This window comes from Artibeus jamaicensis, unplaced genomic scaffold (assembly GCF_021234435.1).
Source record: "Artibeus jamaicensis isolate MK-2021 breed Jamaican fruit bat unplaced genomic scaffold, CSHL_Jam_final contig_471, whole genome shotgun sequence".
NCBI lineage: Eukaryota > Metazoa > Chordata > Mammalia > Chiroptera > Phyllostomidae > Artibeus > Artibeus jamaicensis.
The window spans coordinates 2134267-2156246 of record NW_026521850.1 but is presented as its reverse complement, the minus strand read 5'-3'; the positions used below and the strand labels follow the sequence as shown (position 1 = coordinate 2156246).

At 63.4% G+C, this 21980-nt stretch overlaps 3 protein-coding genes across 12 annotated transcripts in view; 1 reads left to right on the top strand and 2 right to left on the bottom strand.

Moving 5' to 3' along the window:
• The first annotated feature begins 7 nt into the window (after positions 1-7).
• Positions 8-8619, top strand: PMPCA (peptidase, mitochondrial processing subunit alpha). Its single transcript, XM_037127652.2, has 13 exons — positions 8-85; positions 1153-1355; positions 1705-1784; positions 2414-2496; positions 3744-3838; positions 4523-4623; positions 4935-5198; positions 5458-5550; positions 5628-5746; positions 5840-5930; positions 6041-6103; positions 6745-6889; positions 7613-8619. The coding sequence occupies exons 1-13, from the start codon at positions 15-17 to the stop codon at positions 7780-7782; spliced, it is 1578 nt and encodes a 525-aa protein (XP_036983547.2). The 5' UTR covers positions 8-14; the 3' UTR covers positions 7783-8619.
• Positions 8620-9800: 1181 nt separating this feature from the next.
• On the bottom strand, positions 9801-17624 carry INPP5E (inositol polyphosphate-5-phosphatase E). 2 transcript variants are annotated; one of them, XM_037127649.2, is made up of 11 exons: positions 17547-17624; positions 15917-16945; positions 14986-15109; positions 13792-13889; positions 12923-13047; positions 12658-12777; positions 12247-12354; positions 11946-12107; positions 11735-11850; positions 11129-11265; positions 9801-10800 (listed from the first exon to the last, which is right to left on the bottom strand). In XM_037127649.2, exons 2-11 carry the CDS (start codon positions 16765-16767, stop codon positions 10668-10670), a joined length of 1974 nt encoding a protein of 657 aa, XP_036983544.2. In that variant the 5' UTR covers positions 16768-16945; positions 17547-17624; the 3' UTR covers positions 9801-10667. The 2 variants fall into 2 exon arrangements, with proteins under 2 accessions (XP_036983544.2, XP_036983546.2); XM_037127651.2 differs by having other exon boundaries at positions 15917-16882; positions 17547-17597.
• Positions 17625-18024: 400 nt separating this feature from the next.
• Positions 18025-21980, bottom strand: part of SEC16A (SEC16 homolog A, endoplasmic reticulum export factor) — a 30323-nt gene continuing 26367 nt past the window's right edge. For 6 of the 9 annotated variants that reach the window (XM_053667702.1, XM_053667701.1, XM_053667700.1 and 3 more), the window contains exons 28-31: positions 21766-21840; positions 20985-21044; positions 20402-20479; positions 18025-19541 (exon numbers count right to left, since the gene is read on the bottom strand). In XM_053667702.1, coding sequence (XP_053523677.1) covers positions 19473-19541; positions 20402-20479; positions 20985-21044; positions 21766-21840 — 282 coding nt within the window. In that variant the 3' untranslated portion in view covers positions 18025-19472. The remainder of the gene's footprint in view (positions 19542-20401; positions 20480-20984; positions 21045-21765; positions 21841-21980) is intronic. The other 3 variants (XM_053667705.1, XM_053667708.1, XM_053667707.1) reach the window with 2 other exon arrangements.

Genomic DNA, 21980 nt, shown 5'->3' with positions numbered 1-21980 from the left:
GGCGGAGACACAATATGGCGGCGGTGGTGCTGGCCGCGACGCGGTTGCTGAGAGGCTCCAGTGCCTGGGGTCGCCCGCGGCGGAGGTGAGCTGAGGGCTGGCTGGGGCGGCCGACGACTCTCGGGGCGTTCGGCCTCTGCTTCCCCGACTCCCAGACGCGGCGCCGGGTGGGCGGGGTCGGATTCATCCTGGTCCTGGAGGCGCTTCCCTGCCCCGCGACCCAGGCCTGGGCCCGGAGCCCCATCTGCTGATCCACTCCCCGGCTGTTGGGTCCGCTCCCGCCCTCCACTCCCGGGCCCACGTCACGTGTCGCCTCCGCCCGACCCCTTTCTTCGCGCGCTTGTCCCCTACGAGGCCGAACCGGTAGGGCCTTGTCTACCCGGACCGTGGAGCGGGGGTTCGGTCCACGCCGCGACTGTGCTCTCCCCTCCGCCTGTGGACAGCTAACTTTTCTCGCCTCCTCGCCCGCCCGAGGGTCCAGGGCTGCCTTTTCCCACCCTGGCGCGTTCATTCGAGCAGCAGACCGGTATCGCCCTGTCACTGTGTCTCGCCCTGTCACTGTGTCTAAGCGCTGCGGTGCCTGGGCTGCGGCGGGAAGGTGCTTTCCCGGGACGGTCGGTTCACAGCGCCTCCGCTAAACATCAGTGGTGCTTCGGGAGGAGCGTTGGGTGGTAGCCACGTGCAAAGTGCAGGCGAGAGTTGGTGGCTGGGGACAGGGACAAGGGAAGCTTTGGGGATGATTATCCCCTGGACCAGCCCTCCAACGTGACGGAGACCTCGTGGGGTGGCGCAGAAGGGGCTAGGAGACAAGTTTGCACCCCCTTCAAGCCTGCGCCGGGCCAAGTGCTCCATGTGCAGGAGCTGCAGCCACGCGAACGCCGTCGCGGAGGGAGCTGCTGTTCTGAAGGCCTTTTCACAGAAGTGGCAGGGCAGACCCAAGGCACCAGACAACTTGCTGCGGGTCCCTGGGCCACCAGCGTTTGCACGGTGCCCCCCTGCCCACTCCTCTGAGTCCCTAGGCTTGCAGAACAGACCCTTTTGAAAGGCACGTGTTGACTTTCAGTACAACAAAACATGACCAACCGCACCTGTGTGGTGCCCCCAGGTCCTGCTTTCTCGTCTTGGTTGTAATTGGGCTGATTTCCATTTCAGGCTTGGGGGCCCTGCCTGCAGACCTTTCAGCAGTGGTGGGGCCTACCCCAGCGTCCCCCTCTCTGCTCCCTTACCTGGAGTGCCGCAGCCTGTTTTTGCCACGGTGGATGGACAGGAAAAGTTTGAGACCAAAGTTACCACGCTGGGCAATGGGCTTCGTGTGGCGTCCCAAAATAAGTTTGGACAGTTTTGTACAGTGGGAAGTAAGTGCTGTTGGTCGGTGGTGTCCTGAGTGAAGACGCGTGGGGCGGAGTGGGGACATGGGGGAGCTGGAGGGTGCCCCGTGGCCGTGGTGGCGGGCTGTTGTCCTTTTTCTATATTCACGTAATGAAAAACTTTCAGTCACAAGTGTGCAGTGTGTGACTCTTAGCATCAGCGGACACGCACGCCTGTGATCTGCGTCCCACCAAGGCAGTGAGTGCGCCTGTCCCTCCCCTCATGACGCTGAGTTTCCCTGTTTGGTCATGTGCATAGTTGAGACTGGAAGGTGTTCTTAGAGTGAATTTGTTCTTTTGAACATTGATTTAACTTGTCAACTTTTTTTATTCCCAGTTCTTATTAACTCAGGATCAAGATATGAAGCAAAATACCTCAGTGGAATTGCTCACTTTTTGGAAAAGTTGGCTTTTTCGGTCAGTGCTCAGCTTCTGAATTTTGAGAATATTTTTGGGGAGAATCTATGTAGTTTTAGTTTAGTTTTGTTTTTTTTTTAAGATTTTACTTACCCCTATCAGGGCACATGCCTGGTTGCAGGCCAGTTCCCAGCAGGGGCCAGTTCCCAGCAGGGGATGCACCAGAAGCAACCACACATGGATATTTCTCTCCTTCTTCCCTTCCCTTCTAAAAAAGATAAATAAATAAAATATAAGAAAGAAAGATTTTACTTACTTATTTTTAGAGAGGGGAAGGGAGAAGAAGGAAAGGGAGAGAAACATCAGTGTGTGGTTGCCTCTCATGCATCTCCTACTGGGGACCTGGCCTGCAACCCAGGCACGTGCCCTGACTGGGAATGGAACCGGCCAGTGACCCTTTGCTTCACAGGCTGACGCTCAATCCACCGAGCCACAACAGGCAGGGCTATACAGCTTTGCTTTTTTAGAGTGGTGATTTTAATAAATGATTAAGTTGTTAAGTCAATGGTAATAAAAGGTAACTTGACTTCAAGTGTTTTGAGAGCAAAAGTAAGCTTTTTTGTATAAAATTGTGTCCTAGGATTGTCTGGATTGCTAAAGCCTGAGTAGGTTTTCTTGTTTTTTACTAGTCCACCGACCGTTTTGACAGCAGAGATGGCATCCTACGCACCTTGGAAAAACACGGGGGCATCTGTGACTGTCAGACGTCCAGGTACACTGGCGTGCCCACACCAGTCTGTGTGGCTCCCGTGTGGGACTGTTCTCAGTCTCGGTCAGAGTCCCACTGAGCCCCTTACCAGAGAGGCCGTGGAGGTCGATGGGGCAGAGTTGGGTGGGCAAGACATGCATAGAGAAGCACTTTGAGGGCCATGCAGCCCCCTTGGGGACGTGGGCTTGGTGACCGAGCCAGGCAGTGGCTGGGCCCTGGCAATGCGGAGTAGCCTCTGTCCCCACGGCGCTTACAGGTCAGGAAGAAGGCTGCGGCACAGGTGGAGGACACAAGAGCCAGGAACCGAGGGTGGTGGGAGTGTGGGGGACAGGCAGGGACTTGGTGTGGACTCAGGCAAGGAGTGACAGGAAGCTTGACTTTGGGGCTGCTTCTCGAAAGGCTTTGCCAAACAGAATAAAGGGAGGAGGTTCAGAACCTTGGAACAGCGGGTGCAAAGGCCCAGCAGCGTTCTCAGCGGTCTCGGTGCTGTAAGCCTGAACGTCGAAGGTCATGTGCAGAAGACAGGTCAGAGACTGGGAATCAGAGTGAGCGAGGGGGCATGTCCCCTGTCCAGAAAAGGTCTCCTCAGAGGCCCCCGGCCCGCAGCTGCCTGTCAGTGAACTTCAGACTCACCGTTCGTGTTCTGGGTTGAGCAGGCCAGCGTCCTGGCTCCGGCAGCCCCATGCACCCTCAGCTCGGGCCTTCTTTCCTGCTGCTCTCCCATGTGGTCCTGCAGCCCCACCAAGGATGGCCCCTCCCCTGCAAAGGCGCGGGCAGCCGTGTCCGGCCTCACGGGCGCACTCTCGTCCACGCAGCTGTGCCTGTTTGACGTGACCTCCCCCATGGCTGTGCCGTCCCTGGCCGACCCAGCCCGCCCACTGACCATAGTACCTGCGCATGCAGTGAGCTGCCGCCGCCACTGGTCTTTGTCTCCTAGCCGTGTGGGGCCAGGCCCGTTCCCACGGTGACCAGTCGTCCATTCAGGACACACGTCCCAGTACGCAGTGGTTTGCTGTGGCAGAGCCTGTGCCCGACGGAACCCCTCAGCCGCCTCCTGTCCACTCTGTCTGGATGGGTTCTCACTCGGCACCAGCCTGCGTGCAGCTGGGGTCCCGCCTGCCAGGAGTTGACTCCAGATATGGGAACAGGGCAAAGCTCCAAATGTGCTTGTGGGCGATGCTGAGTGATAGAACACAATCCATTGCATGTCCCTGTCACGACCTCAGTGTTGGCGTTGTTGGTTTTCCCAGAGACACCACCATGTACGCTGTGTCTGCCGACTCTAGAGGCCTGGACACAGTGGTTGGCTTGCTGGCTGACGTGGTCCTGCACCCCAGGCTCACAGGTGTGTGTCCGGGCCGCCTGAGGGGCTGGTGGGTGCGTGTGGGGGCACCACTGCGAGAAAAAGTCCTGGGCTGTTGGGGACTCGGGCCCACCAGTCTGTGAGTTGGCGCGGTTTCATTGGGAATGATGATGCGTGGGAACGTCCTGGTGCCTAGTACCCTGACCCCTCCCTGCACCGTTGGACAGGTCAGTGAACTCGATTCTTTCACTTTACAAGGGCATCTTGACTGTCTTTAAATACCTGCCTCACCCGCCCTTGTCCAGTCCCTTCCTTGGCCTCGCAGGTGGCTAGACTCAGCCCGTCGTGGGAGGGGTGGGGGCAGGTCCTGCAGCGCCCGCTACTGGTCTGTGCTGCTGTGCACACAGCCTGGCCTGCTGGGCTGCCGTCCTGCGTCCAGGGCTCTCTGGCACTTGTCGCAGTGAGCTGACGTTGGTCTGTGACTGTTCTCTGAGCACGTCACACCCCTCATCATCATCACACAACCCTGGAGAAGGTCAGGGGTCCGAGCCTCTCGGGGAGGAAGTCCAGACTCAGAGCAGGGCCAGGTGGCTGCTGGTGGGGCACTCTCCCCCTCACATGCGTCCCCCCTCCCCTTGGCCGGCCCCAGGTAGAGGAGACTGCCGGCACCCACCACTGAGGATGCGGGCCTGCACGGTGCGAGCCTGGTCTCTGTGTGCTTTGCAGAGGAAGAGATAGAGATGGCTCGGATGGCCATCCAGTTCGAGCTGGAGGACCTCAACATGCGGCCTGACCCGGAGCCCCTTCTCACTGAGATGATTCACAAGGTGAAGGACGGTCCACCCACACTGGTGGCCCTCAGGCAGGGCATGTGGGAAGGGTCATTGGCCTGCCTGATGCCGGCAGGTGCTGGCAGGACATTCTCAATTTCTGAGCCTGCGGTCTAGGAAGCTTTGAACAATCCCAGTTCTCACAGGTGGGCCCACCTCTGCTCCCTTCGGAGGGGCAGGCTTCTCTCTTAGCACACAAGGCGTCCCTGCCAGACAGCAGCGCCCCAGGGCTGGCGGTGGGCATCCCCGCTCACGGGAGGAGAGCTGGCGTGTTCGCCACGTCGCCTGAATCTCACTGTCGCCACCAGGCTGCCTACAGGGAGAACACGGTTGGCCTGCACCGCTTCTGCCCCGCAGAGAACATCGCCAAGGTGGACCGGGCGGCGCTGCACGCGTACTTGAGGAGCTACTACACCCCCGACCGCATGGTGCTGGCGGGCGTGGGCGTGGAGCACGCCCGCCTGGTGGAGTATGCCCAGAAGTACCTCCTGGGCGCCCGGCCGGCCTGGGGCAGCGAGGTGGCTGCGGATGTGGACCGGTCGGTGGCACAGTACACCGGGGGGGTCGTCAAGGTAAAGCTGACGGGAGGCCTGCGGCCTCGGGTCACAGGCACACCGTCTGGGTGCGTCTGCTGTGCTCCAGTGATTGCTCAGAAGGGCTGGAACGAGCTGGGCGTTCACGGCTCTGCCTCCAGCACAGCCTGGTCTCGGCCTGGCACACATCCTCTAGAAACCAGGGGCTTGCCAGGGTAGCATCGGGCTCCGGGGCGGGTGGGGGGAGCTGGCTGGAGTGACGGCGCGGTCTCGTTCACTGCACTCTCCTCGCCTGCAGCTGGAAAGGGACATGTCCAACGTCAGCCTGGGCCCCACCCCGTTCCCCGAGCTCACTCACATCATGATAGGACTGGAGAGCTGCTCCTTCTTGGTGAGTCCCCGCTGGGTCTCCCCCGTGCCCTGGGCCGGGCACGTCCCCTCGGCTGAGCTCTGTCCTCCCGCCTGCAGGAGGCAGACTTCATCCCCTTCGCTGTGCTGAACATGATGATGGGTGGAGGCGGCTCCTTCTCGGCTGGCGGGCCCGGCAAGGGCATGTTCACCAGGCTCTACCTCAATGTGCTCAACAGGTGCGTGCCTCGCTGTCCCCAGGGCCACAGGCCCAGCTGAGGGGGTGTCAGACCATGGCACCACATTTCAGGGGTCCCCCCATGTCCCCACAGGCACCACTGGATGTACAATGCAACCTCCTACCACCACAGCTATGAGGACACGGGCCTCCTGTGCATCCACGCCAGCGCAGACCCCCGGCAGGTGAGGCCAGGTGCCGTCCTGCCTCGCGGACAGGAAGCTGCCCCTGGGGAGCAGGGTGTCTCCGCCATGCGGCCGAGCAGCTCAGGCTCCCCCTCCTGCCTCCTCCACAGGTGCGAGAGATGGTGGAGATCATCACAAAGGAGTTCATCCTAATGGGGGGCACCGTGGACACGGTGAGTATGGTGGGGTGCCGGGCACCGTCCCTTGCCCCCAGTGTCGGTGTCCCAGCCGGAGCAGTGCAGCCTGTGTGGGGGGCCGCCCTCAGCTGTCCCCCGGCACCTGGCCTGCGCGCCCCTGACTGACCCCATGTGCTGTGCAGCCGCCTCGTGTCCTTTCCAGCTCACGGGCGAGTCTGCGTCCGTCTCAGCCTCCCACAGGGCCGTGGAGGTCTGACCTCTCACGTCCTCGGATTTAGCTTCGTTTCTGAGACCTTACAGTTGAGGAGGAGCCTCGTTAGGTTCTGGGCCCGCGCTGGTGCAAACGGCAGAGCTCACGTGCGTGCACACGCACGCAGACTTTTTAAACCGGCAACCAGAGCTCGGGGCATCGTTTCTTCCTCGTTTCGAGGACGTGAGGGCCTGGGCAGGCCCTGGAGAGCGTAATTCCAACGTTGACCCAAACACGCGCAGCTGGGAAGCGCGGTGGGCTGCGCTCAGGACTTGAGCCTGCGGCCACTGGGGAGTCCATCTGCCCTTCGCTTAGCCTGGGCAAGTGCAGACCTGTGGCCGGGACCCATTTCCATGAGCCACTGCGCTGGCTGAGAGTGCCCAGCAGACAGCGGCAGCTGGACCGTGGGACTGGCTTTGACCCTCAGGTGGAGCTGGAGCGAGCCAAGACGCAGCTGATGTCCATGCTCATGATGAACCTGGAGTCCAGGCCTGTGATCTTCGAGGACGTGGGGAGGCAGGTGCTGGCGACTGGGTCCCGGAAGCTGCCCCACGAGCTGTGTGCACTCATCCGTGAGTACCCCGCCCAATGCCGCGTGGCACTTACAGAGGCGGCAGCTCCAGCTGGGCGGGCTCTGTGGCAGGTGTCTTGGCCCCTGGTTTCTGTGGCATCCCATGAAAGGCTTCGGGAGGGCTTCAGACTCTGCTCTAGGGTTGGTCTGCTCATGAGCCTTCGGGTGGCAGGTTTGTCTCAGTTTCATCAGATTCTCAGAAGGCACTGTTTCTGTCACGACGTGAGTCAGCCAGTGTGAAACCGGCATAGCTTCACAGTGTTCCACGGGTTTGGGATCCTGTGGGGACCCCTGTCCCCCGTCAGGGAGCCCCTCAAACACAATATGACCTGATCCCATGGCCTCCTCTTCCATGCCAAAACCAGCTCCTCTGGGTGCCTTGCCAGGGGCAGGTTCCTGGCTTCCCCGCCTCCCCGCCAGGGGCAGGGGCACGGCCTTGCCACCCAGAGCGCAGCGTTGGCCTCTGTTTGCCTACTGTGTGGGGCTCTCGCTCAGCTCCCGTTAGCAGGGCACATCCTCAGCGTCTGACAGTCGTTTTAGACCATGGCCACGTCTCCACTTCCTAAGCCAAACTCACTGCCGTCCTTCCGCCCCAACTCACCCTGAGGATGCAGTCGACTACGCCCAGACCCTCCTCCCCAAGGTGGTGGCTGGGCCCCCGCGACGCGGAGAAATGGAGCAGGCGTGGCATCAGGCCTCCCCTGTGCTCTGTTCCCTGTACCAGGCAACGTGAAGCCGGAGGACATCAAGCGAGTTGCTGCTAAGATGCTTCGGGGAAAGCCGGCAGTGGCTGCCTTGGGCGACCTGAGCGACCTGCCGACCTACGAGCATATCCAGGCGGCGCTGTGCAGCAGGGACGGGCGCCTGCCCAGGGCCTTCCGGCTCTTCCGCTAGCCGGCCCGGGCTGTGTGCGCATACGCGCCTCCCCGGAGGAGACTGAGTGCGGAGGTGGCGAACGTGCGAACCAGGACACTCCTCCACGCAAATGCTCACGTCTGACGTTGCCGCGCACAGCTTCCCTCCCCCAGAACAGGATGGGCCGCAGGCCTCTAGCACCGCGGCTCAGACCAGGGCGAGTGCAGACAGAAGCCAAGCAGCCGCTGCAGGAAAGGCAGGTCGAGTGCACACAGAGGCCCTCCTGGGCAGCCCACCGACAACGATCTGACGCGGGGCTGCGGCTGTTGTCTTTCTCCCCTGACTGGACGGAGCTGCTCAAGGCCCGTGCGGACCGGCGGCTTTCCCAGAACAGGGCGTAGACGTAGCTGGTCCCCTTTCCACCTGAGGACCCTTCAGTCTGACCCATGTCGCAAAGCCCCTTGCCCTTGCTTTGAAAGGTGGGTTCTGGATTCGGAGGTGTCAGGACACATGGGATTGGAGGGGGCTTCTAAGATTTATATGGTGGTTGGTGGTTACGTTTTAAAAGGTGGGAAGATTCGGGAGAAGTGACAGGTTACAAGACTTCAGTGACAGGATAGATTTGTGGTTCTCGAACTCCAACACCCACGGAAGCCCCAGGGTTCATGCTGGGGTCCTGGGAACCACTGCCACCCTGGGGGCAGCTCCCCATTGCTGGAGCCTAGGGCGGTGCTCCACACTCGGTGCCGGTGCGGGTAGGTCGTGGGGAGGGGGGGAGGGCCGTCGTGCCGCTTTCTCTGGGGCCCTCGGAAGCCCGCCTCTTCGGGGCGGGAGTGGGGAGGCTGGGAGTGGAATAAAGTGTGTGTGTGTCCCTTCTGTTCCGTGGCCTGATCTCCCTGCAGCTGCACCACCTCTCACGGCCGCCCCTGGGGTGGGAGCTGGGGAGGGCAGGTGCAGACGGCCCAACCCGGACTGCCCCCAGTGTCTCCCCGCAGTTGCCTCCTGTGAAGAGTGCCCAGTGGGCACACGTCGTGCCCATTAAGACAAAGACGGGACGTGAGGTCGGGTGAACCGCACGTCGCCTCTCAAAGCTCCTGCGGAGCTGACGCCGGGCTCACAACACGGTCCACAGCTTTCTGGGCATCCTAGAAGAGGCTGGCCACAGGCACAGGTGTCTGTCTCAGAAGTGGCCCTGGACGTGACCGCGCTGCTCCCTCACCCCGCCCCCCTTGTAGTTCCCAGCGGCAGCGCTCACACTTACTGCACTGTGGGCGCTGTGCTTCCTGGGGGCAGGCAGGCTGGCTGTCACCCTGCTGACAGTGCCGTACCCTGTCTGAGGGCGAGAGCCCGGCTTCTGACCGCACCCTCACACAGCCGTGTCTCCAGTTCTCGGTGAGGCCATTTTCACAGCTGGCCATTGGTGCATGTTGGTTTCAGCTGTGAACCCACTTTCCTAGTGCAGGTGTGAGGACTGGTGTGAAGTGAGTCAGACACCTGGCCCTCATCTTAGGGCCTCCGGGTGGGTGGCCCCAGAACCAAAGCTTGGTTTTGGGCCAGACCCTCCAGAGTCACATCAAAATTGCTCTTCTGCAGTTTGGATCAGACTCCGGAAAGGACCACGAAATGGCCCTGATTTCAGACCCTGTTGTCCCAGAAGGAATCTTCGTCAGAGGCTTTCAGTGACTTGACTTGAAACTCAACAGCATGTGCATTTCAGCAGAATTTTATGCCCACTGAGAATTGGAATGGTTTCTGGAAGCCAGGCGGCACCTTCTGAGGGTCCCTCCCACCCGAACTTAAGGGTTGCACAGGTGCTGCTTTCAGACCGAGGCTGATGCCGACAAACGCTGGGTGTTAGAAGTGGCCCTGCAACTTGCTCACTTTTCAAGTGCTTCCCAGCTAACACCTCGGGGCAGTGGGTGGGTTGGGGACCAAACCCGGCAGAGGGGAGTGAGGGTGGTGCCCCGGGCCGACAGTGGGGAGCAAACCTCTTTCCTCTGGACAACACTGTGAGGACAGGGCCTGCGCAAGGCGGTCCTTCTGGGACCCGCATTTCGGCTGGAGAGAGTCAAAGATTCGGTATATGTCTTTATTTAAAAATATAAATATGGAAAAATAAATAATCGAGTAGACTAGATCAAATGCCCCAGGGTTTCCAAACATTCAAAGCCTATGCTTTTCCCAGGAGACGGGTCTGATGAAGGGGTGACAGTCTGAACACTGAGGGGTGGCCCAGACCTGGTGGGGGCACCCTGCCCGGCAGATGTGCTGCCACAGGAGCAGGTGGTCTGGAGCCAGCAAAGCCAGGACGGGAGGCTGCTGTCGTGGCTGGAGGCTCCTTGGGCCTGAAATGTTGGGCACCCCCCCCCCCAGCCTGCCCTGGTGGTGCCCTGGACACTGGCTTCAGCCTGGTGACCGACGGGGCCTCGGCATGGTGCTAGCATGTGCCCCAGGTCACCCCATCGGCATCACCGAGCAGCCTCCCTGGTGCCAAGCCAGCCCGCTCAAGGAGGAAGGACTGGAGGGTGGAGACCAGGACCCGGGACGCGGGCACAGCTGCACGAACACGGGAATGGGAGTGGGCGCAGGTGGGCTGGGGCTTGTGCCTGCTGCCGGCTTGAGGGGCATGAGCCCCCCAAGGAACGGGGGCAGGTGTGGCGTGGCCAGTGTGGGGCCCAGGCTCCACCTGCCCCAAGAAGGAAGTTGGGCCTTCTGCAGGGATGCCAGGCAAGCCGGCAGCTGCTCCTGGTCTGGGGACGAGGGCCTGCCTGTGCCGTGGCCCACGGCCTGCCGAGGAGGCTTCCAGGACAGCCTCCGACAGTGGGTCATCAGTGTCCCCAAAGGCAGAGCGGTCCCAGACAGCAGCCTCCCCCGAGCTTTCCGGGGACACAAATGGTAGGAACGACCTCTTTGGTCAGACTCCCTCAGGAGACGGTGCAGACAGCACTGGAGTGCTGTGACTTCAGGGCCTGCCTTCTCTGGATTTCTTTGGAAATCCGCCTTTTAATCCCGATTAAGTACAGTTCTCGGTCAAATTTGCCGGCAGCCAGTGGGATGCTGTGGAGGGAAGAGCCGTCAGGACGAGGGGTGCTGTGACCCTCGTCCCACAGGCTGCCTGGCCTGCACAACCCCGAGTGGACACTGTGAGCCAGGGAGTCCAGCCAGCCCTGGTCCCGACCCTGTGGCCTGTGGTTCCAGCAGCAGCCACCTCCACCTGGGGCTGCTGGGACCCTGCTCCCGTCTGGGTGTGTCTGGACACAGGCAGTGGCCTGCAGCAAGGTCCAGAGGTGGCCCCCCGCAGAAGTGGACAAGGGTTCTGCCTAGTCCCTGACCCCCACTGCCGCCTGGCACCAAGCCCTGGGAGTGGCGAGGCCAGGGTACTGACTTGTCTCTGCCCGGCCGCACTTTCACCCGGAACAGGCCGTACACGGGGCGGTGGTCAGAGGTCCTGACCCCAGGGCAGGAGGAGTACCGGAGGGGGCAGATGTCGTCCTTGTGGCGGCTGCGGTACACAACCCGGTCCTGCAGGAGGAGTCCACAGGCAGGGACCGGTGATGTCCAGGTTGCCTCGGGGTCTGACCTGCCCGCCCCTCCCCCCACCATTGCTGCACGAGCCCGTACCCACGCCCACGCCCCACGCCCACTATGGTCAGGCGTCTGGGTGCCCGGGCCTTTCCCTGGCGGCCCCGAGGCATCATCGGCCCCCTCAGCGCTGTGGGAGCTGCAGAAGCAGCTGTTGCCAAACCTGCCCCCTGCCACCTCCCTGTACTCGTCCAGAGGGAGGCTCAGGCCGCCGCCCTTGCACGACACCCCGAGGAGCGTGTGGCCCCCGGGACCGGCAGTGCAGCATGTGGGGTGAGCCAGGCCTCAGAGCCCGGGTCTGGCTGGGCACCGGGGCTTCAGGACGACCCTCGGGGGCAGGGAGTGCTCAGGCGGCTGCAGGCAGGGCCCAGGGCGCCCCCCAGCCAGCAGGCCAGCAGGCCACACGCACCGTGTAGGACGGGGTCCTCTGCTTGGACGAGGTGTCGTACGAGTCCTTCCCAATGTCGAACTTGTACGACGGCAGGAAGTGGATGTCTGGCTCCCGGAAGCCCTTGAAGATGGTCCCTGGGGCGGGCGCATGTCTGGGACTGCTGGCGTGGAGCGCCTGCCTCCCCCTGGGGCCTCACCTCCCCAGTCATCGCCCCCGCCCCCGGCCTCACCCTTCTTCATCTCCCGAGTGAGCTGGTCCAGCTGCAGCAGGGCGGGCACGCTGGCCCCCGGGTCCTGCTTCAGGATGGCCTCCACGGCCGGCCGCCCACCGCTCAGGCGGAAGTTGAAGTCTCCGAACCAGAACACCCCATCGAAGCGCGTGGTGACATCCGCTGGGGCACAGCCAGGAAGTCCATGAGCCCAAGCTCCCCCGCACGCCGTGCCTCAGCGATGGTCCCCGCTGCCCAGAGAGCGAGGCCCACGCCGCACCCCCGGGAAGGGAGGCAGGTGAGCACTCCGCGCTCCGCTCACCGGAGTCGGAGCGGTAGGGGCAGGTGTCCGGCACGTTCTTGGGCAAGGCGAGGCCCTGGATGGTCCTGCTGTAGTCCAGCAGCCGCTCGCTGACCTTCCCGTCTCCAGCTGCCAAGACAGAGTGGGGATCGCTCGAGGGGCAGCTCTCTGACTGAGGGTCAGACACTGGGGTGGTCGGTCCAGGTGAAGACCCCGTGCTGCAGGCGCCGGCTCTCGCTGCGCAGGGCCTTTGACAACCCGCCCACCATGCCTCTCTCCAGAGCGGAGCCCGTGGGATGAGGCCACCGCTGCAGGGACCTGGCAGGGCTGGGGCTGCAGGGCCTGTGAGACGGAGCAGAGGGACCCCTCCCGCCCTCACCCCCAGGGAGAGGAGTCCTTACCCGAGGCCAGGTCTGGGAGCAGGCGACTTACAGGTGAAGTGGGACGTGATGAAGAGAAGGGAGGTGCCGAAGAAGGTGAAGCCCACGCCCAGGGCCCCCTTGGTCTTGATCTGGGACACGATGCGTGTGGTCACTGTGCAGCTCTCCACCTCTGCACGGCGGGGAGCACAGCTGACGGCTGTGCCCTGCTGCCTGCGGCCCGGGGGCCACACTGCTGGGGTCAGCCAGCTCGTGTCCCGGGACAGGGCCAGGGCCGAGGGGCGGCAGGGAGGGGACGGGTGTGGGCGGCCGCCTACCTGAGCAGAACCAGATGAGGTCCCGGCGGATGAGCACGGAGACGTGCAGGGCCCCGTGGGCCGCCGAGTGCAGCATGACGTAGTGTGGCCCCAGCGTCTCCTGCAGGCGCACCTCCCACTCCCGCCTGTGAAGAGGTCAAGGCCACCCTGGGGAGGGGACCGGGCCTCCCAGCCCCTCACCCCGAGTTGCGGCAGGGTGGGGGGGTGGCCGCCGTGGTCTGGCCTGGCACCCGTGTCTCATGAGGAGAAGGGCAGACAGGAGCCACACAGGGGCTGCTGGGCCTGCTGGGCCAGAGACTTGGGGCCTCCCTGTGAGACTGGCTTCCTGGGTCGGGACACCTGAAGGGACGCCACAGGCCCAAACCGGGGGCAGTGATGGGAGCCAGGCCCCGACCCCCACTCGGCTGTGGGCGGGAGCTCCCGGCCCACTTGGCAGAGGCCTGAGAGGAGCCCCCCGGCCAGCACAGCTGCAGCTGTGTGAGGAGCGGCACCCCTTGCCAGGTATCCCGGGACAAGGCCACAGGTGTGTGGCCAGAGAACAGGGAGCAGGAGCCCCGCGGGCCCTGGGGTGGGCCAGGGACGCCGTCAGGGTCTGGCTGGAGCCCGGAGTGCACTGGGCAGCGGGGCCTCGGGCCGCTGTGCTCACGGTCTCTCGGAGCAGCTGTTCTCTGGAAAGAAAGCCTCACTCCTTCTGAACTCTCCGAGTTGCAGTCTTTGAAGGTGGGTTGTGTGTCCGGCCCAGGCTTGGCAGAAGGGGGTCTTGGCTCACAGCAGCGTCAGCCCCAAAGGCCCACCTCAGCAGTGCCACACTGAGGGCCAGGAGGGACCGACGGACTCGGGATGGGGGTGGGGGTGGGGGTGGGGCCTACCTGTCGGAGCAGCTCTCCTGGACTCCGACAACATACAGGTCCTGGGCGTAGTCGGCCTCGGCGGGCAGCAGGAGCTCGTCCAGGTTCGGAGGTGGCTCCTGTGGAGAAGCAGCACCTGGCCCGGGGCCGGAGGAGCCCCGCACGGGGGAGCGCCTGCTCCCCAGGGACCCCATGGCCCTCCCCCTCCCAAGCTGGCATCACCAAGGCTGAGTCTGCGCCCCCATCCTCGCCATGCTGCTCCCCAGCTGCTGTCTGTCAGGTGCACCCAGCCCCAGCTTGGCCCCCGAGCCTGACCCGAGGTGCCCGCCACCACCGCCTCCCCCGGCTGGTGTGCAGCAGGGGTGCAGCGGGTCCTGTGGAGAGCTAAGCGCCCTTGTCCATCGTCACTCCAATCTGTGGCTGCAGTGCCACCTGGCTTTGACCCCGTGAACCCTGTGGGCCCCGGACAAGGGCCCAGCCCCATGGACCCCAGCAGAGCCACCGGCCTGGGCCCCTGCCTCCCCGTCCAGCTCCACAGGAACCGCTTCCCTCCCATCCTCTCCTCGTCAAACACTCTGACCGCTCTGACACGCGCGGACAATGAGAGGCCTCGGGAAAGGGCCTCGTGACCACAGGGGTGGTGACATTCCGTCCCTCACCCCCCAGACCTCAGGATCCGCCTGGCCCAGCATGAGGCCCCCAGGCAGCTGGAAGGAGGGCGGAGACTGACCACTAGGCTGAGGACAGACCTCGCCGAGAGAAAGGGGCCCAGGGAGACACGGGATTAACTGCACAGAGAGCCGGGACACGGGATTAGCTGCACAGAGAGCCGGCGGGGACCGTGGCCGGCGGGCTTTCCTGGAAACCAGCGTGCAGACCCGGCCCTGGGCTCTGGGCGGGCTGCCGCGGCAGTCAGGGTGCGAAGCGCCCCGCCTGCCCGTCTGACCAACAGAGATTTCCCGGGTGCCCCTAGGTCACAGGCCGACCCCAGGCAGGTGCGGGGACGAGCATGTGGAACCCCAGCAGGCGGGAGGTGCGCCCGGGGTGCCCAGGGGATCGTCAAGAGGGACCCAGAGGAGACGAGGGGGCCCCAGGTGACAATGAGCCAGTGCAGGGCCTCGTGTGGGGGCGGTGGGGGAGGGGCCGCTTGGGGGCCCTGGAAACAACAGGCAGGAACCCAGGCCTCATCCCGGGAGGGGCCGGCGGCCGGCTTACCTTCTGCCCCTGCATGTTCCAGGTGGCCACGAAGAGGGCCACGCTCCGGTCCGGGAAGTACCGGGCCAGCTCCTCTGCCCCCATCAGGGCCCCGCTCGCCAGGAGGCTCCCCTCCAGGTAGCTCCTGTGCAGGGGGGCACAGGCCGACTCAGGGTCCAAGCAGATGGACCCAGGGAGGGCCCAGCTGCTGGACAAGCTCCTCGGGCCCCCGAAGTCAGGGCCGTGGCCTGATGTGCTTCAAACAACCTGCCCGGCCCCGGCTGGGAGTGGAGGCCCGTCAACGTGGCGGGAGCCGAGGTGGGGAGACGCAGGAGAGGGGCAGGCCCGGGGAGAGTGGCGAGGGGACGGTGGGCCCCAACACTGAGCTCCCAGAAGAAGCCCCGGCTGGGGAGGAAGTTGCGGGTGGGCTCAGAGGTCTCTCTGTGCCCCGAGCCTGGTGAATCCACAGCTCGAGCCAGAAGCACGAGTTTGGGAGTTGGGAGCAGAAGGGAAGACACGGGGCCGGCACCCAAGTTCTTTCCAAGCCATAAAAACGTCAATATGCTTAAATATTAGAGACGCCTGGAAACCCCTCGTCTTTGGTGCTGTGAACCCCTCCCACTGGGCCACAGGACACCAGAGACGTGACGGGAGCCTGCTGGGAGCAGAGTGTGCACCCTGGGGACCTCTCTCCACGGGACTGGGCCTTCGGTCCAGCAGTCACGTGTCTGGCTGTCCTGGCAAAGTGCTGCAGGCACCGTGTCCACTCAGTGCCTGCCCTTCTGGCAGGAGAGCCCCCTGGGGTTACTGACGGGGTCCGGGCCGTCTCCACCTTTACGCCCCGACACAGCTGGATGAGAACACATCACGTGCTCCTTGTGGAGCTTGCTTCTGAATCCTAAAACTGAGGCCAGAGATGCTGCAACGCCCTCCCCGCCCTGGGGAGGCCCACCTGTCCCGGACGTCCTTGGCACGGATGGGTGCCAGGAGGCTGAAGGAAGACTTGGCGGAGCGCAGGGAACTGTCGTCGCAGGCCAGGGGGCTCAGAGGCCGGCTGGGGCCCAGGCTGCTGTGGGCCCGGAACAGCCTGGTCTGCAGGCGGAGCTTGTAGTCAGTGTGGTCTGCGTCCACCTTGTTTGCTGTCCGCAGGGAGTTGGAAGCGATGTTCCAGTCCAGGGCAGGCGGTAGGTGTGAGGGAAGCCCACTGGCCAGCCCCTGGGTGCTCCCGGCCGAGGCCCCGTTCCGGTGCAGGGTGTCCAGGGAGGTGCCGATGATCCCAGAGACACCGTTACCCCATGAGGAGGGGCTCCCGCCCCCGCGGCCCAGAGTCCCATGGGATGTGGGAATTTCTTGACAGGAGGTGCTCAGGCCAGTTGGGGAGCGAGTGTGGGCAGGGGGCCCAGGGCCTTGCTCCTGCAAGGAGCCCCTGGAGGGGCTGGCCCCGTTCTGGGAGGCCAGGTCGTCTCGGCTGTTCTGCAGACGCCTGCTCCTCCAGCCCTTCTCATCCAGGGACAGTGCTCGCTCTAGCCTGGGCCTCATTGGTGGCTTGGGGGCAAAGGGTTTTGCTTTAGCCTGAGGGTCTTCATCGCTGATTTTTGCTGGAATGTTCAGAGGGACCACTGGGCTCTGCTTGGGCCCAGAACAGTTGTCGGTGGGCGGGGACCCTGGGCAGGGGACCAGGTCTTTGTCTGTGTTGGGAAGCTGTCCTGCGAGCATTCTCCCTTCTGACTGCAGGCGCCCCTGGGCGGTGGGCTGCTGGGGAGCCGGCTCCGAGGGCCCCAGGGAGACTGACTTGGATGGCATAGTCCAGGGGCCCAGCACACCCAGAAGACAGCTCCTTGAGGGCTGCCGGCGATGCCCAGTGTCAGGGATGCCTGGCCAGGTGTCCCCAGAAGCGGCAGCAGGGCACAGAGGAGACCTGCAGGGGCGGGGCCCGCTGCTGCATGGCTGGAGGCCTCCAGTCCTGGAGCCCCCCAGGGGCCTAAGGGAAAACTGCTGTTACTCCCACGAATTTAACGTTCTTGAAGGACAGCGATGGTGCTGGGTGGCAGAGGACAGGCCAGCGGCCACCCAGCAGAGACAAGTATCCAGACATCCCAGTTGCTGCCCCCTCCTAGGGATGGGTTGCCCCCCTAAGCCAAGAAGCCACCTTCCCAGTCAGGGCCCGCTCCTCACAAGGGCACTAGGTGCAGGATGAGAATCTGTGCCCCCGAAAAGAAGGCAAGCTAAGGGCAGCTCACAGCTCACGGGCGCAGCCACCCCCACACCCTCCCGGCCCTGGCTCCGACCTGCGCCACCACAACTACTGGCCCGCAGACCCTGCCTGGAGAGCCGAGCCCCGACCCCTGAGCAGGTCTGCGGCACAGGGGCCAAGGCCCTGTCGCAGGGCCAGCGATCCCGCAGCAGTGCCCAGGGCAACGACTGCTGCGGAGCTGGGGGTGGAACGGGACCCGCGACCCGGGGTCACCACGCGCAGACCTCACCCTCAGGTCATCTCTTGCCCAGGGGTCACCCCACGCCCCAACTCGGCCCCCAGGGATCACGGGCCAGAGGCCCTGCCCGGGGCTACCCCACGCCCCTACCTCTAGCACGCGCCCGCTCCCCAGCCCCTGCAGGCCTCAGCAACCGCCTCGATAACCGGCAGCCTGGGCGGCGAACCGGTGCCTGCAGTGACCTCTGGCGGCCGGAGGCCCAGCTGGCGGAGTGAGGACGAGTGCCGGGGGCGGGGCCAGATGCTGGGAGGCCACGCCCCATTGCGGCCTCTTCTCCAAGGCAGTAGGGCGGGGCCACGTCCATCTCAACCCGCCCAGCCCTCTGCCCACCCCTCCCATGCTGGGGCACCCAACCCATCTCTGAGCATTTGACCAGCCTGGCCCTCCCTTGCCAACGCAACCCTAACTCCCCCCTGGTTCCACATGCTCTGGGGGACAGGGCGGGCTTCAGAGTAAACCCACCCCTACCTAGGGGAGCCGGGGCTGCAGGTCGGTCCCTGCCACACCTGAGGTGACCAGGTCCTGGAGGCTCCCTGGCTTCAATCGGCAAAGGCAAACAGGAGAGTGCTCCGAGCCCAAAATATTTTTATTTATTTAACAATTTGCAGTGTAACAATCAGCATTTAGGAAAAATAACAGCTCCCACCTGCAGGAAGCGTCTTGAATCAAAAGTCACTAACAGAAAAATGGGCTGGGGGGCCTGCAGGGCCCAGGAGGCCTCGGCCTGGGAATCACACCCACTGACCCAGGGACGCAGGGAGGCCCCCAAGGAGGCTGGCCTTTCCCTGCGGAAGAACATGGTCCTGGGGCGCACAGGTGTGTGAACAGTCCGAGGCCTTTCCCAGGGGATCAAGTGAACCAGGAAGGAGGGAAGGGCTGGTGCCAACCGCACACTTACAGGACCCTGCACTGAGGTCCGAGGTACCAAGCGGAACCAGAGAAGGGAGCTCCTAATGATCTCTATAAATACTTCAATCACTCATCTCCTTGGAACAAACGACAACGTGAGTGGTTTTAAGAACAGTCGATGAAGCCTTAAAGCTCAGAGTCCAGTGAGGGGGGCGCCTCCCACTGGCTCCTGTGGCCGGGCACCTCCACCTTCACTGTGGAAGGGCCTGTGTGGAAAAATCCAGGGGCAGAAGTATCAGCTCCTAGAGCTTCTGGCAGGAAAACCGTTCGAAGCCACTTTCTTCCAGATGTGGCCAGCCCCACCGTGCGTCACCCAGGTGGAGGGGCGTGTTGGCTGGCAGGCCCCAGAGCCACGACACATGCGGGACCTGCACCCGGGTGCAGAGTGTGGCAGCCCCACGGCTGCTCTGTGCGCCCACGCGTGTGGCCCAGCTACGCCCTCGGAAGGTCCGAATTGATAAATGGTGGTCACAGTGTCAGTGCCGGCTGACCAGTGAGGACCAGTCACAGGTGGAACCCAAGTTGTGTGGGGTGGCTCTCCCCTCCCTCGTGGACAGACAGGGCGAGTCCCTTGGTTGCAGGAGACCCCTTGTGGTGCCACCCAGGCCACAGAAGCCTCAGGGCTGCCAGGGACATCTCTGCTGCAGGAGAGAAATGCGCTGCAGGGGCCAGGGCGTCCCCACCCGACCGAAGGGCAGCTAAGGTGACTGCACCCGCGAGAGCGCTCAGAGGGACCACCCATGGAGCACTGCGCTGGGCGCCTCCTTCCTTCTGGTGTCTCGGAAGAGCCCTACGACGGCCCTGGCAGCAATTCGCATTGGGTTCCGAGAGACAGACGCCGCAGTTCCTGAAGTTCCAGGCCCACCCTGCGGCAGAGCCCAGCCACATTTAGGGCGTCATTCGCTGTGTCACTCCTATGGGACTAGAGGCGTCTCCTCAACACATCCTTGCAGGTGCGAGGCTCGAAGCCGAGGTCAGTCCTTTGCTCCAGGTCTCAGAGGTGCTGTTGGATGGGCTTTGGCGACAGGGGCTGGGCGTCATCGCTCGAATGGGAGGTCGAAGGAGAGTAGTCTGAGCATCCAAGGCTAATGCGGAACAGGGGCCAGTCTATCTCAACGCTGGGTATTTCCTTTGGCCAATCCTCCCCGACCTTGAACTTCCTGAGGTGGCAGAGGCCTGAAACGACAGGAACAGCACTGACTTGCCCGCCCACCCGCCTTCTGGGGGTAGGGGGTAGGGGGTAGGGGGTAGGGCTCGGGAGTGCCTGGGGAGCAAGCCAGCATGCGCCCTGACGTCAGACAGCGTGCCCACCCTGTCCCCTTTCTGAGGCCCGTGGCCACTGGGCCCAGCCCAGATCAGACGCCAGTGTGCCCTTTAAAGGCGCAGCACTGTGTTAGGGGCTCCACGTGAGGCCGTCTCCAAGGGTGGAGCATCGGAAGACCCCAGAGGGCACACAGGAAGGACAGTGAGCCTTCTCATGAGTGCTAATGGAACCAAGAGCCGAGGGGTTCTTGTGGAGACATGAAACACAAGAAGCAGGTAATGGGAGGATAGGAAACCACCACCAAATCTTGAAGCAGAGATGCAGATGGGTGACCTGGTGCTAATGGACACCTCAGTCCTGGGAGGGGGGGAGAGAGGCCAAGAAGCAGCCTCGGCTGCAGACACCCTGCAGACGCCGCTGAAGCCAGGGCGGCAGGGGGGTGGGCAAGGTCGGGCGGCAGGACAGGCTCTGTGGAAGGGGCCGGGCGCCACGGCAGTGAGGCGGGGTGTGCATCGGGACAGCCCGGGGTCAGGTGAGGCATTCCATTCCCAGCCCCCTGAAGATTCCTGCTCCCACTTGGCTCCCCTCACCTGGCGGCCAGCCTCTCCCGCAGAGGCAGGAGCCCAGAAGGGAGAAGGGAAGAACAGGAGCGCAGTCAGGGGCACTGCTGAGGGGAGGGAAGGGCGGGCAGGCAGGCGCAGCTGGGGCACAGCCTGGAGCGGGGGGCATGGGCTGGGGGCCAGTCCCACCCCTGGAGCCGCTGTGCACGTACCTGTGCAAACTGCGTGGGGCTGTAGAAGGGCACAGCAGCCCCGGGGGCGCCTGTGGCGGGGGGCTGGCCACTGGCAGCCTAGAAACCAGAGAGCTCAGATCAGCAAGATGATGCCGCACACTCACACACACGCACCACGATGGAGCAAAGACTTACGACTCTTTGAAAAAGCCACAGAAGCACACAGAAGAGACCCGCTGCCACACCGGACAGACCACGCAGTGGTGCACAGAGAAGCGGTGAAAGCCAAGGGCCGTGCAGCCCGCAGGCTCCAGCAACCAGGGCAGGCACAGCCCTGGCGCAGCCCATCAGTATCGGGGCAGTGGTCAGCGGGCGCTTGGTCACTTGGGACCTACAGTGTCCATCCCCAGAATTCAGGTTTCGATGTACAGAGAAGGCCGCACCAAGCCTTCCGGCCAAGCCACAGGGGAGCCGGGGCCCAGCTGCACATCAGAGACGAAGTGCCCGTGGCTTGCCCGGCTGCCAAGAGCCCTCCCTGCACCGGACCGGGAAGAGGAACCCCGCCTCACAGAGGCGGCCCGCCCCAGCCCTGTGCGCAACGAGAGCCGCCAGCCTCGGGTACCTGGTTAAGATGCTGGCTCACTTCCCGCGACAGGGAACTCATTGAGCTACAGCGCGAAAGCTACAAGACAGCGAGACACAACACAGAGTCAGCGTGCAGGCGGCGCCGAGCCGTCGGGGTTGGGGTCGGTCTGCAGAGCCGACGAGCCGGCAGGACTCCCCTGGGGACAGCCAGATGGAGCCTGCCGTCCCCATTGCGAAGCAGCTTTGGTTAAACAACCATGAACAGGGGAGTGGGAGGAGGAGAAGGGGGGAAAGGGTACAGAGAATAAGTAGCATAGATAGCAGGTAGAAAACAGACAGGGGGAGGGCAAGAGTAGTATGGAAATACAGAATCTAAAGAACTTGTGACACGTGGATAAACTAAAGGGAGGAGAATGGGGATGGGTGTGCAGGGTGGAGGGGAATGAAGGGGGGATGAGACAACTGTAATGGCATAGTCAATAAAATGTATTAAAAAAAAAAAACCAACCGTGAGTGTGGGGTTGTGTCCAGGCCTTGGCTAGAGCCACCGGACTGCACAGCCCTGAGGGACACAGGCCCCTGGCAAGTCAGGCTGTGTGAGCCCAAAGCCCTCCCTAGTCCCCACTCCCACACGGTTCTGCTCAAATGCAGGCGGCTGTGCTTCCGGGAACGGAGCAACACGTTCAGGCTGGAAAAGCGTCTGAACTGCCTTTCCCTCCCATCAACACTTGTCTGTGAGGAAGAGGCCGCGGAGAGGACAGGAAGGACGAGCTTCCTCGGCCTGGACCCTGGGCAGCAACCCTGTGTGGCACCCTTACCTCGCCCCCCGAGGAGCCATCCACGGGGCAGGGGGCCGGATCAGACGCAAGGAGCGAGGCTGCTGAGCTGACCACCTGCCGGGAGACACAGATGCAGCACCAGCCCCGGCGGGCGGGGGGCACAGGGCCGCACACCGCTGTGCCCGTGAAGCGCCCCATGGAGAAGAAGGGCGACAGCCCACTGCACGTGCACCCCAATGTCCCCATCCTGTCCC